General features: G+C 41.9%; 2 protein-coding genes across 6 annotated transcripts in view; both read left to right on the top strand.

The window, feature by feature from the left end:
- The window catches only part of ITPRID2 (ITPR interacting domain containing 2), a 53,600-nt gene extending 34,023 nt beyond the window's left edge, over positions 1–19,577 (top strand). For 3 of the 5 annotated variants that reach the window (XM_055719260.1, XM_055719261.1, XM_055719263.1), the window contains 3 exons: positions 652–1,065; positions 6,914–7,038; positions 7,419–7,777. In XM_055719260.1, coding sequence (XP_055575235.1) covers positions 652–1,065; positions 6,914–7,024 — 525 coding nt within the window. In that variant the 3' untranslated portion in view covers positions 7,025–7,038; positions 7,419–7,777. Of the gene's footprint in view, positions 1–651; positions 1,066–6,913; positions 7,039–7,418; positions 7,778–9,051; positions 10,944–11,701; positions 11,792–15,801; positions 15,956–19,516 lie in introns of those variants that run through there. The other 2 variants (XR_008733658.1, XR_008733657.1) reach the window with 2 other exon arrangements.
- Positions 16,262–19,865, top strand: part of PPP1R1C (protein phosphatase 1 regulatory inhibitor subunit 1C) — a 54,055-nt gene continuing 50,451 nt past the window's right edge. The window contains exons 1-2 of the mRNA XM_005442932.3: positions 16,262–17,439; positions 19,517–19,577. Coding sequence (XP_005442989.2) covers positions 17,191–17,439; positions 19,517–19,577 — 310 coding nt within the window. The 5' untranslated portion in view covers positions 16,262–17,190. The remainder of the gene's footprint in view (positions 17,440–19,516; positions 19,578–19,865) is intronic.

The raw sequence follows: 19,865 nt of genomic DNA, 5'->3' as shown, positions 1-19,865 counted from the left end.
TTTACTACGAAAAGAACCAGGAAGGGATTTCTTAAAAAAGTTTGCAGGAAATTCATTTGACACATAATATTAGAAATACTTTACTCACTTGAGTAGTTCTGTTGAGAACAGCTGCACTTTCCCTTAAGGAAATTTAACCATAGGTGTAAGTAGCTGCGAAGTCTGTCTGTTTTTTAGAGGAATGTGTAGAAGTGAGGTGCCGTTTGCATTTAGTTGATACAATGACTACATAGTGAGTTTTCTAGGCAAAATTATTGCTTGTTTTTCTCTGCATTTTATGCTATTGAAAATAAGTAGTTCAAAGACTGCAGAAAGGAACGAACAAACTTGAATTGTTTTAGCAAAGAAAACCAAAATCAAGCCTTTACGTGTGTCTCTGTCAGTGGCTCTGGCAGCATGCATCCGTATTGCAAAAGTCAGTGGCTTGGGGAACTGCCACAATTCATATTTATGTTGGCTTTCAAAAAAGCCCATTCCTTTTTATGATGCTCTTTGTTGCAGTCATAAAGGCAAAGCATATATTTATTTTATAGCTGTATTTGTTACATGGAGGGAATGAGTAAGTGATTGAATAAATAACAAGAAAGCATAGTTGTGTCTGTGACTTTTTTTATATGCTTATTCAGGACTGTTTCTTTTCTGAATCCTTAGGTCTCTGAACTTATTCGAGAGCAGTCATTTCTGAAGTCTGAACTGGGTTTAGGACTGGGAGATCTTGGACTGGAAACTCTCCCAGCAGAGGGTACAGAGTCTGTATTCTCCCATGGAAACTCTGATTCCTCTTCAGTGTGCTCCGGTCATGCAGGTAGAAAAGCTGGTGTTGGATCCTCTGAACTAACAGGAAAATCGAAGGGTCAAAGCAAGAAGTTATACCGAGCCTCCATTGCGTTAACACCAACTCCCCCGGTGAGAGCAGGCGCTGGACAGCAGGTGGAAAGCTCTGATGAGCTTGTAGATTCCAAGCCAGAGGTGGAGCACAAACTTGAAAAAGTCCCTCTCGTGCCTTTGGTTGATGAAATCCATAAAACTGTGGAGCAGGAGGAGCTGCAGCAAGTCATACGGGAGGTGAGGAAGGAGGGGCTGAGATGTAGGATGTTTGAACAGTGTTTACTGAAACCTGAAGACAGGCTGTCTCTAACTGTTGGCCACTGGGGTTTTCTCTTCCTTCTCAAGCCAAGACTTCATACTGTTACTGAGCATTTCTGAAGGCTCAGCGCTTGTCACTAGATGTTCAAGCCACACCACAGTTGTGCAAATCAGTAGATGTTTTTTCAATGATAGGGGTTAGCAGGTAAGTTAATAGCTGGTTACAACTATAAGTGTGGGTGAGAAAGAATTTGCCAACTCTACTACTTGGTTAAGCAGCAGAATTTCAGACTCCCAAGTGAATATTTCTCTCATGTTTGCTTGCTGAAATGCCAGGTTCGAGTTAACTTGATTGAAGAAATGCTGTTTCTGAAACAACTCTGTAATAAATGTTAAAAATACTTTCACTCTACCCCAAACCACTCAGAACTGTAGGAGTGTAAGTGAAGCAAGCTGAAGTTGGATGAGTAGTTATTTCAGACTTTAAGAATGATGGACCATTGCTGTTGGACTAGTTTTATTGGCAGTCAATGAAAGTGAAAGGTGCTTGGTTATTTTTCCTGTGGGCTAGGTTAAAACACAGGACTGAAACTGCATGTTTTTTTTGTCAGTGGCATGACAGAAAGCCTTATGGCAAATAGTATACATGGGAAAAAGAAGCAAAAGAAACTTCTTGTTCTCAAAAGCAGTGCCTGTGATAAAGTGGAGCAAGCTCTGCTGTGAATACAGAAATGGGGGTTAAGAAATGGGGGTTTTATTCCCTCTCCCTCTCCAGTTAGCCTTTAGCTGAGGGTCATTGGACCCTTAGCCTTTAGCTCATCTCCTGAATCTTTTTGTGGGGCTCTGCCGTAAATGACTGAAGACCAGGAGAGGTGTCATGCTCAGGAATGTGCAACAGGGCAGGTTTTAATGCTGTGGTACCATCCGGGTCTGCTTGCATTGAGGCTGTGAATAACTGGAACCAGCTTTGCCTTAGCTTTGTCTTTAAAACAGATGAGAGGCAGGCCACTCATCTTGTAGTAAAACAGGAGCTGTGATCCCAGAGGAATCTTTTGCCACACCTTCACCACTCTTCTCTCAGTGCAGAAAGAGGCAGCGTACTAGACCATAAGGTATCCTTTTACTCATCATCTGACCACAAGACTTTGCTGTGTCTGTCTCCGAAAAGTGGAGATGTTTTCGTGGCTGACTCACTGTGGGCTTTGTTATGTGTAGGCACTTTACACTTGGCACAATGAGACTGTGCAGTAGTAGAGCATTACTAAGCGGTCTTCTTACAGAAGATGATAGCTGGAAGTATGTGAAGATATTTACTTTGTTTACCTTCGGGTATCCCCATAAATAACTAGGGCTGAGAGTGCAAAGAATAATGCATAGCCACAAACATTTACCATCAGTGAAGTGCTGATGTTAAAAGAGGGTAAGTTTGGCAGCGAGGTGGAATGGAGACCAGCTTTCAGTAAGCAGCCTCACTGTGCTGAATAGTGCTTCACCTGATCAGTAGCGCCATTAGAGTCAGTGGGATGAGTTACAGAAAATGGCATTATTCTGTGGAAGGAAGGGTACCGCAGTCGGCTCACGGTGAAGTACTACCAGACCAACAACCTCATCATTACTGTGTTCAGCATTAGACACTGAACATCTTCTGGCTGTCACTGATCTTTACAGTGGAGCCTGTGATGTTACAACTTTACACCTGTACTTTGAAAGCAAAGGAAGAAATTAGGCAGGGGGCAAGCACTCAATTTTTAAGTGTCTTCCCTCTACCACCCTCCTGCTGTCATCTTCTCCAAAGTAGATAAAGTTGGAAGGAATCTTGGGAAAGGCCTTGTTTTGAAGATGCCATAAAATACTCCCAGATGTCCCAAATTCTCTCTCTCTGGTCCATTTTTTTCCTTTCATGCTGTTCTAAAGTGATTCCTTGCCCAATGCTCAGATATTCGTCACACCTTGCGCTTTGCTGATGATTCTGCAGTGAAGCCAGGATGTTGCATTTGTATCCAGCCCTTCTGTAAAAATCTGCATGTTGGAGGAGTGGTGTCATTGTGGAGGGTTGCTAAAGGAGAAACTGAGAGAGGGAGAGCACTGTAATTCAAATACACTGTAAAAGCAGCAGAGACAATGAAGGGAGCTGGAGTCAAAGTACAGAGTTATTCCAGTCAATATTTTCTCTGAGGTTAGCCTGTGTGTGAAAGTTCTTTAACTTCATTAATTGATAGCAAATAAAGATGTGTACACTTTGCACAGAGATTGTTCTTTGGGTTGTGTGCCACTGAGGACATTGTAATGCTGAAAGAATCCGCACTGAACTGAAAGACTACTATTCAAAGATGAGTAGTCAGCAAATAACTGAGCTTGACTCACTTTGTGAATGTTTGAGCACACAGAGAGATTGTCCCTGAGTTTAACTTAATTGGCAGCCTGTTTCGGATGGGCTCAGATTCTCAGTGTGAGAAGTTTTGCAGGTCAGAGTGAAGATGCATTGGCTCAAAGCACCTGGTAGTTTTTGCAGAGCCAGAATATGCTATTAAATACTGGTCAGGAAAATCTTCTGTATTTTATAAGAGCTAAAACAGAGCATAAATTGAAATGTGTTTTCCTTAAGTAGCCCTGTTGTTAGCAAAGGAATTCCAGTTTTCTTGTAAAAAAAAAGAAATCTGGTAGGATGCATTCTTGATGTATACACTCACAAATGTTAAACCCTTGCTTATTCCTCCCATTCTCTGTAGCTTCATGACCTCGTGTAGGGGAAAGAAAAGTCAGGCAGTGTTTCAGAATATGCCTGGGTGGGTTGTAATGCATGTGAGCTTTGACCTGTAACTATTTGCTGGCATTAAGAAAACCCATGGTGTTAACTTTTAGTATTAATGGACTAACTCCCACAGAAAAGTGTTCAACAATGTGAAATGCTGAAATGCCTAACAGTGGCCCTCTTGTTTTGATGGAAATACAGCTTGACCTCCACTGGAGTATCACATGAAGCACTTAATGCTTGACTTCTAGGTCACAGTGTCGCTAGGAGTGCCACCGGGCCCTCCTCACTTTGCTGTTCTGCAGTTAAAAAGATGTGATAGTTTTAAAAAGCTTTCTGCTTAAGAGCAATGTAGGTTTGGGTTTCGCTAACAGTTTTTCATTGTAAATGACATTTAATGAGGTTATACTTCAAAGAAATGTATCATTTTCCTGTCAACATCTGTTTTAAGGAGCTGTAATGGGTCTTTATGGGACAGAGAGACAGTCTGGTAGAGAATCTTCCCTTTTCCATTTTCCAATCAAATCCCTGTTAGCTCAGCATCAATCAGAAATGTCTGTTAGTTGTTCATACTTCCCTTGTGCAGGTGCTGGGCTCCTCGTCTTGCTATCTTGAGCATAAAAACTCACCAGCTGCTGCCCTGAAGAAGTGGCATGAGAAAAAAATATTTTTTCTTTAGTTATAGAAAACATACCTCAGGTCAGGAGCGTGAGGACTGAAAAGCCTCATGCCCGTTTTCCATCCATAGGTGAAGAACGCCCTTCTCCAGAATTGCCAATGTGGCATATTTCACTCTCAATTGGTTCATTATTTAGCAGCAACATAATGTTACACAAATGGTAAATCTTTTGTGGGGAGAAAGATCACTGGTTTACTGTAGTAATACTATCTATGAATGTGGTACTGTGTTATTAATGCAATATTGAATATTAGTGTTTTATCAACCTAGTGCATGTGCCATAAATGACTGGGTTCTGTTTTCTTTCAAATGATCAATTTTTCATTCAGCTGCTAAAAATACTGGTGGAGCTTTCATTGACTGCTTTCTGTCTTTTGTATGGAGCAAGCCTTGGCAGCGGGCTGTGTTGTCTGCAGAGCAAATGGAAGGTGCACCTTGCCCTAAGTAATTTGTAATGAAAACAGCAAACACTGGCCGTTGTCATGACTCACACATGGGACTGAGCCACTGCAGGAATCGATGCTGTGCTTGCCATGCAGGAATGACCTTGATGAGTCTGGAAGGGAGGGAGGAAACAGTGGCAGTGAAAAGAAGCAGCAAAGGGTGGCCTTGTTGTCATTTGGGCGGGAAGGTGAGAAGCAGAGAGCTCAAGTGATCCACCAAGGTCAAACCAGAAGCTGTTAGAAGAGCTGAGAATAGAACAGGAGCCACCTTCCTTCAGGTCTCTGCTTCACCGCAGGACTGTCTGTCGTACTAGTCTGTTTACTTGCAAATTTGGGAAGCTTTTATCAATTTTCTTTGGGCAGTGAGGTTTATTTTTGTCTATCCATCAAGAGAAGGGCACACGATGACTGCTGTAGTGTACCTGCAGACTCACCTCATGCGATACTGGCGAAGAAAAGCAGAGAGAGCATCATGGTGCTTTCTTACGACAGTGGCCTGCAGGCCAGCCGGGGTGCTGTGTTGAAGATTTTTTCCCATGCCTGCGTAACTATATCCCAAAGCCCTTACTGCATTGACAGCAGTCCTAAAGCTTTGTAAGTCTGTGTGTGCATCAGCATAGACATCCTCAGAACTTGCAGCCGTCGGTAAACCAGGTCCTGTTACACACTGGCTGTTCTTTTGTCAGTTAATCAGCAAAAAGCCCAACTGGAAACCTGTTTCTCAGTAATATTAGAGTCTCTGAATTTCTGCTTGATGCAAAGCAGTAATGAAACAAGGAACTTTGCCACTAATGGTTTAGAGATTGAATTGCTTGCCAATGTGAACGAGGGATAAATAACCTGTTGCTAATGCTGCTGCCACCCTTCTGACGTTGCTTAATCCTTTTGACGCACCAGGAGGAAGGGAGACTTACAAGAGAGCAAACTGCTTAACTGGGCTGATAAGTGCTTCTGTGAGTGCCCCCGTGGCTGGGCTTTGGCTTTTGCACCCCTGCACTTTTTCACCACTGTCGTCCTCCCCTGTCCTGGGAACTGCATCTGACTTGTTAGTCCTTCCTGAAGACCATCTGAAAAATGAGTTGGTGCCAAAGATTTCTCCTACTTGCAAGCAGCCCATGTTATTTTTCTTTGTCATACCCTGCTCCTTTCTGGCATTATGTGCTCTTGTGGAACTGCGTTTTGCCTCCTTTTCTCCTTTGTTTCTGTTACTGTAGCCATCAGTGCTCTGCTCTTCCTTTGTTCTAGCCTCAGCCACACTCAGGTGCCTGCTACTAGGAACTCCTGCATTTGTTTTATGTAAAATGTAATTGTATAAGCTTTGTCACAGTCCTGTGAAAAACAGTCTTTGCTGGCATAGATCATATCCCAGTGGCCAGCTGATGATGTGAGCAGCTATTGAAGTTTTATGTTTGTCTTTGCTGCTGAAAGTATGTAATTAGGATTCATCTTGTTTTATGTTTTGATTTATGTGAAAACAGCCGCTCGTGTTCATGGATTTGGACCTTTCCTACAGCGTAATCCATTTGTGAGGTAGATCGGTCCTGCCTTCCTTTTTAAGAGATAGCAACTGATGTCAAAAAGCAGTGCATTTGGGGTGTTTTTGATGTATATATCCTGAAAGGCTGTTTGCAGAACTTTGCATAGTTCAAATGTATTTTGTCGTAACATAAATCCAGTTATCCTAAGTGTAAAACTTAGATACATTTGCCATCTGGAAAAATAAAACAAGTTTGGTTTGCAATTGTACGATTTGCAAGAACTTTAAAATTACTTAGAGTTATTTTTCCAACAGAAACCCTCTTACATTTTTCCATCTGCATTTTTTGTAAGTTGATTTTTTTGTGGTGTACTTTTTCATATGTTGATAATGTCAAATGTATCTGCAATATCATTTAATTTTATCCATTGGTTATATAACTTACTGACCTTAAAACTCTGGCTAATCCCTTTCAGATCAAGGAATCCATTGTTGGTGAAATAAGACGAGAAATAGTAAGTGGATTGTTAGCAGCTGTATCACCCCAAAGCAGATCTGCAACTGCAAAGCAAGATACACAGCCATGAAACTGGTACTACAGGTAATCTTTGGGAATCTGCCAGAAACATTTTTTTTTTTTCATATGGGATTGTTAACAAGCCTTGCTTTGTTTGCATTTTCCCCTTGCAAGATAAGTGATCAAAACTGAAGTTTATTAAATACAGTGGATACGCATAATCCTGGATAGCTTTGGAATATCAGCTAGTTTGTGGTCTGGCCCATTCTACTGTCAGCTTTCATGCAGTGGTCCTTGATTTTTAGTGCTCCATGATGCCTTTGCATATGAATGCATCCTGTGAGACGATTTCTTTAGTTTGCCTGCCTTAGATATGAATATTAACAAAATACACACTTAAGCATAACAAGCAGACTTCCAAAAATCTAATTGAGATATTCCTCCTGCTTTTTCTTTTCTGTAAGGTTCGATGTAGTCCGAAATGCTGTGGGATTCTGCTATGGGCAGCATACACTGTCGAAAGTGTCAAGTTAATTTTGCTTCAGGAGATGTTAAAGCTGCTGAGATAGGCTACTGTATTCGACGCTTGGTTCTATGATGTGTACCTTTCCTTGAGTTCATCTATAAAGACTTAGACACTTTAACTAGTTCATTGCTTTCCTTAGAATGTCAACAAAACTGTGGCTCTATTTATTTGTACGTCCCTGTTGTAAATTTTTATGTAGCTGATTTCTTTGTCTAAGGATGCATCATGAAACTTGAAGATTTCCAGACATAACCAATTTATAAATAACAGATGTGTTCAGCCTAGCTTTTTTTTTTTTTTAAAAAAAAACACAACAAAAAAAACCCCAAAAACACTGACCTCTATGAGGTATTTATTGTGCAATAACTGATCCACTTTAAGAGCTTGAAATAACCAATAATGGTTTCCACTGCTGTTATTTAGTGCCACTTCAAAAGAAGGAAACAATCCTGTTGTAAAAAATTGCTGTTAATTCTTGGGGCGGCTACTATTAGCAGAGTGGTAGAATGACGTGAGGTTACTTAAAACTACTTAAAGTTCTGACACTGAAAGCCTTATCTTTGTGTAGAAGACAATTTCTGATTTTATTTGCTTCCTTACTGTATGCCCAACCCTCTATAGAAAAGTGCCTTATTTTAAGCACTGTTTTTTGTCTTTGTGTTGACTGCTCTCAGTCATACCAAGAGAAGTTCTCTTCTGCTTCATATTAACCAAAATGCAATAAAAGTACCGATCTTCTGAAAGTAATTAGGATGTGCAACTTGGAATGAATGAACGACCTTGCTTGTATTATGGGGAACATGGAAAAAACCTCTTTTCCTTCCCCATCCCTCACTGAGTGTATTTTCAGTTAGCCTGGTGAGCATGCGTTTGTTCCAATGGAGCAAATTGGAAGTCATTGGAGGTTTTATGTGGTCAAATAGACATTTAGTGGATATGTAATATCCCATTTTGCTGTGCTTGGAATCTCTTTTGCTCCTTTGCCATTTCCATCTACTAAAACTCTCTACACTATGTCAAGGTGTTTAATCAAAAATAGTTTCAAATATAACAATATTATATGAAAAAGTTTGTAAGATTTTAAATTGTGTTAGGAAGACACAAGGGCTGATTTCTTAAAAAACGTGTATAATAAACCAATAAAATATTTATTTTGCCTATAATCTGTGTCAGTGTTTTTCGTTTGTGCATGGTTTACTCTTAAGCAAAATAAATAACAGATTTCATCAAATGTTACACAGAATGGAGAACAGCAGGAAAGCTCAGGACTTGAGTTTCCAAAAGCTTTCAGATGTTCAGGGGACCCTGTATACTTAGGAAATGTGACACATAAATTTGAAAGAAATATTGGCGTTTAAAACCAAAGTCTTAAACTTCTTGGCTCCCGTTGTGGCTCCAAGAATTTGGTTGGTTTTGACCTGTCTTCAGAGTTTGTCCCTGTGAGTACAGCCAGAGCTTTCTTGAAAGCCTCATCCCACATGTTTAAAAGTTGAAATATAAGCTCTGACAGCGCTTGTGTGCCAATCCATACGAGGTGGTAAGCTGCAGTGGGTTTCTGCTTTTCTTTGCAGCTTGTATGAGTATGCGGTTCCATTGCAGAGTGCCACTGGGGAGCGACCAGCCAGACCCAAGTGCCTGCAACCTTCCTTCACAAATGCACAAGCCCAAAACCTACTCAAATAATGGCAGCAGCAGATGCTCCCCTTGTCCCCCAGCCAGGTTAATTTGCACACTCAACTGTTAATCTAGGTCCTGTGCCCATATGCTACTCAAAGTGGCATTCCAAAAGAGGTGGCAACTGTGGATCTCTCGGAGCACTGGAGGAAAGCATTTCAGGAGCCAAGGGCTGCCAGCACCATGCTTCGCAGGTTTGGTCGCCTGGCTCCGCACCGCTCTGGCAAGGAAAGTCACTTGTAGGTAACGTCCTGGAGTGTCTATGGCACTTCAGCTCGTAGCTTGTAAGAACATTTGATCTCAGCAATGCAATCTAGTGTTTTAATATATCCTAAGAAATGAAAAATAGTGCCAATTTTTCATCCAGCTGGTGGAAGGCGTATTTGTGAGGTTCTGGCATAATTTAAAATGAAGACATTTCGAAATGGCATTTCTAAAAACTGCACTAAAACTAATGAATATAGGAGCACCTATTTTTCCATAATCCTTGGTAAGTGATTTTTGCCATTCTTAAGACACTTACTGGTAATATTTTCTGAGTGACATTTATGTAGATATAGGAACATCTATAAACTCCTGTTTAAAAAAGATAAAACTGTAGTACACTGCTGTCATATAAGTTAAGCTGAACTGATATCAACCTCTGTTGACATTTCTGCTTGTGCCTTAGGAACAGCCGTCATTATTATTGGACACACACCTAACCTGGGTGGCTTGCCCTTTAGTAACGTCAATTCAGCTGTAACGATTTTCTGAGCGTGGACAGTTTTTTCTTTTGTTTGGTGACTGAAACTGCTACTTTCCTTACAGATCAGTGTTGTCTTTTTTTCTACCAGCCTGCAATTTGATATGAATTCTATGCAGATTAAACCAGCTTTAATAGTGGCTGATAAATATTGGTCAATCAAATTTGCTGTGAATAAAGCCGGCAGTAAAGCCGGAGATATTTTGGATGCTTTTCTAAACTTCACTGTGATAGCGATCTTTGTGGATGCCAGCTGGCTGCAGGAATGTAAAGCAAAGTGATGTATTTTGGAAACCCTAAGAACTAGCTGTTTTCTGTGGGTACAGGGCAGCTACATCCCTGTTGGCAGCAAAGTAGAGTTGTATTTAGCCTGCTACAGAGCAATATGTGCCTATGGCACAGCTCAACTCAGGCAGAGGTTTGGGAGGCTAATACTTGGAGATTTTTTTTTTTATTTCTATTGTTTTTTTAAGGTGAGTAAAAGCATGTTTCTAGCCCCTCTTGTTCCCTTGTTGCAATGAAAAGCAACAAAAACAACCTCTGCTGAAATGTGGAGACATCTCAGCATTCAGAAGCTGGAGGCAATAGCTGGAAAGGTGGGAGCAGCCCCCTGCATGCTTGGGTTAGTGCTGTGATGCCTGTAAGGTGCTGCTGCCACCGCTCACCCACAGCGCTGTGTATGCAAGACCTGAAAAAGAAAGGATGGAGGATGGCCACGGACCCAGCTGCACGGCCGGGGGTGAGTACACGGGAGGAGAGGCTTCTGCTGCTGGTAGTTTCTGCAGTGCTGTTTGGAGAGAGGACTCAAAAGTGGCCCTGACTCTTCTGAAAGAGCTGATGGGCTCACGAAGCTCTTTCAGGCACTTTTGCTGACCATGACCTTCATAGAGGGAGGGGGGCTGCCCTGTGTCTTCTGCTTTCTCTGAAATTATGTGATGTGCAAGGCCTTGGCAGCCTGCTTCTGGAAGGCAAGTGATGCCCAAGATGCTCCAAGCTGCACATTTCCTAAGGACGAGTTTGCTTCGATTGCTGTTTTCTTTTAAGGTGAGAATTTAAAGCCTTGCTGATACAGTCCAACCACCAATGCTCACCAGTACTACTCTACCGAGTCTTCAGGGGCAGCATTTGTGCTGCCTTTGGATTTTGTGTACTGCTGAGCAAATGGCTTACGCTTGAAATACAGCACAGGTCAGAACATTTTAGTTTAGTTACACCACTAGATGAATCTGTTTCAGTGAAACTGGCCACAGGAAGGTACTGATGAGGGAGAGGGAACAAGAGCCCAGTTTGGAAACTGGAATAATTCAAGCCTTGACTAGACGCGTAAAACAAAAACATGCCTAAATTACTGGAAAATGTAACTTCTGGGGTGTGTTTTTTTTCAATAGGGAACAAACCCAAAACCCTGAAACTTGGATGTTGTCATAAAATAAAATAACTGCTGGTTAGATGGCCTCAGTCCATTGCAAGACTTTCTTCTGAATTAACATGATAATGTCAAAATAATACATGGTTTGATTTTCAGAAAAAACAAGAAACTCATATTGTTAACTTGGCATAATGCAAATTTGCTTTAATATTTTATATGTGATTTTAGATGTGATAGTAATCCTTCATGCCATAGAATAAAAATGCACAATATTGTTATAACAAAAGTTGTAACAACATTAAAAGACATTTAAAAAAAAAAAGAAATCGCTTGATAATTCCACATAGCTTGTATATCAGGCAATTCTGCATAGATGCTTGCTGAGTGATGGTGAATATTATACACAGAAACATCTTTCTGTTTTTTTGGACAGGGTGAAAGGAAAAATCCTGGACAGTGGTTAAGTAATTAGGTGGTAGTGATGAGAAGGCAGCATGATGAAAAGCAAGAATTGCCTCAGTGGGTGAGTAGCCCTTGTGATTACTGTGAAATCTTCGGTACAGGTACCTGCTTTCAGAGGTATTTCTGTATTTGTGAGTCTGTGTATAATAATGTAGAATTTCTCATATTTTTATTTTCTGAAGTAGTCTTGTTTTCCATCGGTTATTTGCTACAACCTATTGGGGAGTTTTAGAGTCATTTTTTAAAGAAAAGATCTACAGAAATATTTCTGTTCAGTTTTGTGTGTTCAGCTTTAGTTTCAGATTTTGTTTTAAAAGTATCAAAGACAGGAAAAGTTATTTTGAAGAGCAATGTCCTGTACTAAAGATTGAACAATGCAGGATTTAAGTATGCACTTAATACCCTAAAACCAGTACCAAAATTTTGGGTTCTGCACTATTGAACTGTAGGTCCTTACTAGACATGGATCTTTTGACTGTTTAATCAGGTGATGTCCCATTAATCCAGCTCATTCTCTATGTTTTGGATGTGTGTATTCTATGGACAGTAGTGGGTAGCCCCTACCAGTAAATATCCACATTACTTGGTAGTCTGGAGAGCTGTGAGTCCCAGAAGAAGACTTGAATAGATAGTATCCATTCTTATGTCCTCAGATAAAGGCAACTTTAACTGATTATGATTAAAGCTATACTGCTAAGGAGTGATTATCTCAACAAAAGAGATTGTATGGATAGAAATAGTTGTATTTGTTACTTTTCTAGGCTTTATGAATCCATGTATATAGTTAGTACATAAGCATGTCCAAGCCTGGCGTTCGATGGACAAGTACCGGTGATGGAAATTTGGGTTAGACTGTTACAAGGCCAACTGAACGTCCCACCAACTCTATTGCTGCTCAACAAGCCTTTCTGTTCTTTTTCTTGACCTGCCTGTGGCAGCCCTTACTGCTCACAAGACAGACATGGTCTGCTTTATGTTGTCCCACCCTTGCAGATTTTAAATTCTTCTCATTTTCTGCATATAAATAGCAGACACTGTTTCTAGCAGTTCATTGGGAACCACCCTGGTTGCAATGCCTGTATTTAGCTATTTTGAAAGGAAACTTTCATGGTCATTTTGAATAAGTCATTAATATTCGTATTGTTTATTCCTGAAAGGCTTGCGCCTTATTGTAACATCTATGAGCAATGCTCAGTGTAGAGCCCCAAGAGAAAAACCTGTCGATGAACAGGTACGGTGTGCCCAGCAAAGACCACGTCCAGTGTTTATGCTTTCTGCCTCCCTTCTGCCCATGACCAACACTCCGAGCTGTGAAACTGATGCTTCTCCAGAAAAAGGCAGCTTGTCAGTTCATTAGGAAAGGGCAGAAAGAAAGAGCATGCTGAAGTCCCCTCTGGCTGTAGCAGGAGGCCAGCGGGCAGCAGCCAGGGAGCGGTGTGCTGTGCTCTGCAGCGTGTCTCCTCCGGCATGTTGGGGCTGCCCAGCAGGGTGCTGGGGAGGTGCTGGCGTGAGGACAGGTCCCAGCCAGAGAGCCCGAGGAAAGCACGGATCAACACATCTTTGCAAAGAATCTCACGTATCAGTAGCTACAGTGGGGATTAAAGTTCTGTCCTGAGACGCGCTGGAAGAAGTGCCATTTCCAAGCCGAGTTCTCGCTCTGCAAAGGCAGCCTGGTAGGTGAGAGAACTAACTGAGTGCTTCCCTGCATCTGCACTGGTGGAACTAGAAGCCAGAGCCTTAAGCAGGTTGGCTTTACAGCCAGCTCGAGCTCTCTCCTCTCCAGGCTGATGCTGCAGTAGCCCCTGACCACAGCAGAGAAGCTGAGACAGATCACAGCTGCAACAGAAACTGTGTAGGGAGAATGCAGCGCAGAGACCCCAGAATTCCTTTCACAGCAGACTTGTCTTTGGCTGGGAAAAAACCATAAACCTCTCCTAACACAACAGGGAAAATATCTCAAGCAGCAGCTGTGCCGTGAGTACTCTGGTAGCTCATCACTATGGTAAGACATTAAAAGATGGTGCTTCATACCAGAACCTAATGAATGACATAGGAAGGAAAGATCTTGGACAGTTATTACTTTTTTTTCTTCCGTGATAGTTTTAGCTGAATCATGAAGGAATTTAAAACGTTGTGGGGAGTGCACTAAAAACAGAAGATGAGCTAAAAGGATTTGGCAGTACTTAAATGCATTTCAGCTCTTCCCCAGACTATGATGCAGTCTATAGAAAATGCAAGCACACTTTGCCCAGAGACATCTAGTGCTGCAAATTAGGTGTAAGAGCGAGCTGATGTAGTAATCCTGAAATACTATATCTGAGTGCTCTCTGTAATATGCCTCATACTATTTTGAAAATACCTTTATTGTTATGGTGGCAGCCAGCTCCAAATAGGCCCAGGGAGGACAGCTGCAGGGGCAGGTATCTCCACATTGCATCTCTGGTGGGCCTCTCTTGGAGGCATGGCAGCCCCATTAAGGATTTGTCTTTGTGTCTTGTCTTGTCCTGTTGTCTGGCTCCCTTCTGAACCTGCCAAGAAGTGGTTTTGTTGGTTTGTTTCTTCATATGATTGTTGAGACGTAATTCCTTTAGTCAGCAATGTCCAGCAACCTAGAGCTGAAACTCACCTCTGTAATCCTTTGAGCATTTAATGTTTTAATACTCTTTCACTGTCTGAATGTTTTTTTCAACTGACTTTATCATTAACTGAAGAAATTTTAAGCCTTTGTAATGAGAATTGTAGCTCCTGTAATACAGTAACATACACTGTAATTGTAGCGTAATTAAATACTTGAAGTTCCATAGACAGCTATAATAGATATTTTAAGGCAAGCAGTTTTATCATAGAGAAATCAAATATTTTAAATACATTATTTAGTGATATATATAACAGCAAAGCAGCTGGAGAACATTTTTCTCATGTTACCTGAGACAGAGAAAACAAAAATTATTTTCTTTCAAGTGTGAAAACAGATCGGAGAAAAGCCACAACTTCAGATCCCTGTGTATGTCCTCCCACCAGGTGTATCCCTGTGTATATCTGCTATGTCTGGAGCTGTCATCGAAGTTAATGGCATGTCTGTTCATGAAGGACTTGTGAAATTGGATAATTAGACTGTCCTGAAAACAGCTCTCTAATTGTCCTTGGTGAAGGTGACGTGTGCCTCTTACTTTAGTGTCTTAGACTCTTGGTTGTACTGGTGGCACTGCTGCAGTTGCACTCTGGCTGTAATTGTCGGTGGAAGTCTGTAAAGCAACTTATGATTCATCTTTGTAGCAATAGTCAAGGCTTAAAAATGGTCGTATGAAATGCTGAACATCACTATTCGGTGCGTCTCTTTTATCTGTTGTGGTAAATGAAACAGCATGTCACCTTAGCACTGAAAATATTCAGGACTCGGCCTGACAGGCTCAGGATAACCTGGTCTCAGGCTCTGCTTTGAGCGGCAGGTGGGACCACGTAAGTCCAGAAGTCCCCTCCAAGAGGGAATCTTCTGTGGTTCTACAATTCCAAGTTAATGCTACCTAAACTATCACAGAAAATCTAACAGGAAAATTGCCAGCTACTAGTTGTCAGCTGGAAACCACTCTGGTCAGTAGGTTTGATTTGGACCAGGAGAGAAATTTCAGCCCTCGCTGGGAGTTTTGATCAGAGTCAACTGGGACTTTAACTCTTAGTGTATGCTCGCCTCCTGGGCATGATCAGGTTCTTCATAAACCAGCTAGCTAGTGTGCTTGCCTCTGCTCAGAAATACCCTGGCATTCTGACAATGTGTTAACAGTTTTCATTCGTGTAAACCAAAGCCGAACAAAGTTCCCACCCGTGACTTGCTGGTTTATTCTGCTGTGCCTTGTGAGTTGTTCTTAACCACGATCCTTGCTCCTTCCCAGCCTCCTCTGCTGGCACGGGTGGGAAAATACTCAGTGACTCTGAAGAAACCTGTGACGAACTGTGAAAATCTGTAGTGTTTTCAGTGGCCTAGACAAGAAATGCGTTTTCAGATTCTTCTGAGTGTTGGTGATGTCCAGACCCAGCTCTGAATCCAGCCGCTTCTCTGCCTCTTTCCTGCAGTCTGCCAGAGGCAGCCCCAAGCTGTTGCTCCTCTCCATGATCTGTTTGCTCTCCGTTCTGGCTGTCTGTGTCCTCTCCCCTGCTGAGAGAGTCCGTGGGCCCTCCAAGACCCCGACCAACATGCACCTTCCCTCAGCAGGAAGCCTCACCCCAGGTAACGCTGATTCGGGGGGGATGGGCCAGCCTGGGTTTTCCCGCTGTACCTCGTTTTCCCTTCCTTCCTTTCTGGCTTGGTGTGTAACCAGAGGCTGGCCCGGTGCTCTCGGGCTTCGGAGCGAAGCTTTCAGCGTAGCGCTTTGATCTGGCTCCAGGGCACCTTCCCACCGGGACGTGGCTCCGGCACCAACCGCAGCTTTGTCGCAGGAGCTCTGCCGTGCTGCCTGGCTGTGGCTGGCTGCCCTGAGCAAAGGTGCGCCTTCGGTCCATGGGTGCTGTGTATCATTTCATACACTTCCTTTGAATTAAAGTGAAATGAAAAGTGAAAAGCAATTACATTCACCAAAGGGTACTATTGGTATGATTGACCAAATTCTTTCCCTGGTCTTGGAAGAAGGCATGGGTTTTGTACCCTGAAGGAGGATTGTGCCCTCTAAATTTTAGCCATCTAAAAGTGAGGTAACTAGTGTAGGAGTCACCTTTACTTCACCTAGGGTTAACGGAGAGAAAATGTCATCTCCAGCAAACACCATGTTCCGCTAAACTAGGACGGGGTGAAATGCCCTTTGCTGTCCTAGCCTGAGGGAGCCCAGGTAGCCAGCTGAAGCGTGGGTGTTCTCAGTATCTGAAGTCATGTAAGATGGAGCCCACTGGAAGAAATCCCAGTCTAAATCTGCAAACTCAGCCTAAGGTGCAAACGCACTTAGCACACCAAATAAGCTTCATGAAAGTGTAGGCATCTGTGTAGCATCATCATCAACAATCTTCCTGGAAGAGGTTTAGAAAAGGATTTGATAGAGCAAAGGTAATCGTTTGATACGTGAGAAGAGGAGAGCGGTTCTGGCACACTCTAACAGAGATGGAATTATTGCATCCACCCCTCCTGCTACCTCCACCCCCAAAATCTGAAAACTTCCTGATTTGTGTTCATCAATAATTAAAAGCCCATCAGCAATACTCAGAGGGAGCTTGCATTGCACTTCTGAGCAGCCAGATAGTAATGTACAGTGGAGAGATCCTCTTTTTCAAATCCCAGGGCTCCAGGCCATGCAATGCTAGTATTGCATTTTCAATTAGCTTCTGAGTGAACGCTTGGCATATGTAGAAATGAACCGGTACACAATTAGCTTATTGTTCCTTTCAGCTTTGTGCTGAGAGGATCTGAAGGGCTGCAGAAGAGAGGGGAGAGGGGGGGGAAAAGAAAAAATAGCCAAGCCAGCAGCATCTCTGTGGATGTGGAATAAGGGAGTCGCTGGGCTCACGCAGATTCCTGTGCTCGGTCGGGAGGTACGGCTGCTCCGGGGAGCGCTCAGCCTGGCCGCGGGCAGGGCGCCGGGGAGAGGCGCGCACCGACTCGCAGGCTCCAGCCTCCTCTCTCCCCTGACTCACCTCGGAATCGCGATGGAGCCCAACAGCCCTAAAAAAATACAGTTTGCTGTGCCACTGTTTCAGAGTCAAATAGATCCCGAGGCAGCTGAGCAGGTAAGGAAGATGGGGGTTTTCACCATTTTGAGGGAGTGGGGTGGGAATGGGGGCAAGGTGTGGGGCAAGAGCAGGTAATACTTGTGGCCTGAATGCTTTCCTAACTTATAATAGTGTAACTGTAGATTAAATGCTCTGGACATTATAGCGATGTCTGGATACACCCAAAGAGGGAGGAGGATATGTCCTCTGGCCAGAATAAAGCATCCTTACCTTGGGTAGGTTTATTCAGTATATATTTATTGTGCCTTTTCTAGAACTGGACTTGTACAGTAATACGTACACTTCACATGAATACACATTCTCAACAAATCAACTAAAGTACATTACGTGTACATAAAGCAAAACGTGAAGCTGGTAATAGGTACCTAATGGAAAGATTGCACAGAAGACAGTTTATTTACTATTCATTTTAACATGAGAAAATATGAGTTATTTTTTCCACAGTAGTTATTTCTTCAGTTACCTCCTGTATTTCTTGTGATTTTTATACAGCTTTCTTTATGTCATTGTTATAGTGTTTTACATACTTGAAAAATATATACATGAAGAAATATGCCTGACTTATGTCTGCATTGGAATTTTGTCTGTGCTAATTTAGGTTTTGGCTCGCTCCCAAAACATACACGTACATATAATATATATATAGCAGTACAGACATCTAAGGAGGAAAAGATACTTATTACTATGTGCAGATATGTGTAGAAGTGCGTAAAGAAGGACACAGGGGATCTTATGAGACAAGCTGGATAAATCCTATTTAGGTGACCCAGTATAGCTCTCTCAGTGCAAGTCCTTCTTGACATTTACTTCTATTTTGGTAAGTCTAGGTTGAGATGATACCAGGGGAATATTATAACCTTGACAGTTCCGTGCCATTATAGCTACGAAACTATTTGCACCTTTAGGACAGGTATCTGGTTTCCAGAATATTCTGATGTCGTGTCTCTTAAAAGGCAGCCACCTTTGCCAGAAAATGATGAGTTGTGAGTGACCACTGAACGAAGAAATACTAGAAGGGTTCAGGAGAGAATTGTTGTGGGTCTTCATTTTGTCCATAGGTGCTTCTGAGCTGTGAGATATCTGTACCTTATGGAACAGTCCTGCAATAAATTCAAGCAGGACATGTTCTGACATTTTTCTGAAATCTATGAGGACCATAGGATTAGGATCTCCTGGAATTCCCATGGCTTTTGAAATGCTGTGGCCCAAAATCTGTCCAGAATTTATAGGCAGTGCTTTCTTTTTGTGTTGTGAATTTAATTCCAAGTGCTCTATGGTTTCACTGAGGGTGTGTGTTGAAATTAAAGTAGTAAATTTTGCTGTCAGCTATGATAATCTGGAATAAACCCATTAACCCCGATGATGTAATTTTCCACTTACGCCTCTGAAAGCAAAATTTGAACCCAGCTAAATACAGATGTTGGCTCAGCAGCTAAAAAAGAACAAACACACTGACACTGAGATTTCATGTAAGAATGGTTTCTAGCTTAAATACTCTTGGTCCTTGTCTTAAATTCAGTGGATTATCAATAATCTGGAGGCTTTAGTGAAACAATGCAGGGCTTTCAAAGCAAATGTGTGCATTATAGGCGGGTAGTCCAATATCATGGAGTTAACCACTGTTCATGGAACAGAAGTAGTTAACCAAATAAACTCTGAATAAGAATTGCATAAAATTCAGGTTTATATATTGAAATGTAAAGTTCTGTTGTATAGTGCTCTTTGAAAACATTATTTTGAAAGTCTTAAGTATTGGTTTTCTTTAGTTAAAGAGCAATACTAATGTCCAAAAACTTATTCAAGATGATTGCAAATCCTAAAGGTATTTTGGAAATCTGTCCCTCTCCCTCATACCTTTGTTTTCTGTGCACAAGCAGCAGCATGACCCTGATCACTGTCAGACCAGATGAGCACTCAGTAGGACTGTGACATGCTGCTGTTCTTTAAATATTTGCTGTTTTAACTGTGTCTGGTCTATATACTCAGGAGAACTCCAGATGGATTTTTTGCTTTGCTTTGTGTGAGGGGAGGTTGATGGACCCTAATGACTCTCCTTGCTTTATACCTGTTACAGATCAGGAAAAGAAGGCCTACACCAGCATCACTCGTCATCATGAATGAACACGTGCCTCCAGGTCAGTGCCAACATACCTTGTAAATTGTTGAACTTGTATACACAGGATTATCTGAAAATTGGTTTTATTAACTACATGATTTTAAAAATCCAGTATTAATTTCATAGCACTGAATACCAGATAATGGATCTTAGAACTGTTTGGAATAAACCCCATGGATATGTGTAACTCATAGCCTCCAGATAATGTTAATAATTTCAGGATTTTACCCTCCACATAAATCTTCTGTCATATGCTTAAGGAGAATTAATATGACCCAGATCCAGCACTTCCATCCACAAACATTTT

Source organism: Falco cherrug, chromosome 8 (assembly GCF_023634085.1).
Source record: "Falco cherrug isolate bFalChe1 chromosome 8, bFalChe1.pri, whole genome shotgun sequence".
Taxonomy (NCBI): Eukaryota; Metazoa; Chordata; class Aves; order Falconiformes; family Falconidae; genus Falco; species Falco cherrug.
Note: the sequence above shows the minus strand (reverse complement) of the source record. Positions and strands in the feature narration are given on the sequence as shown.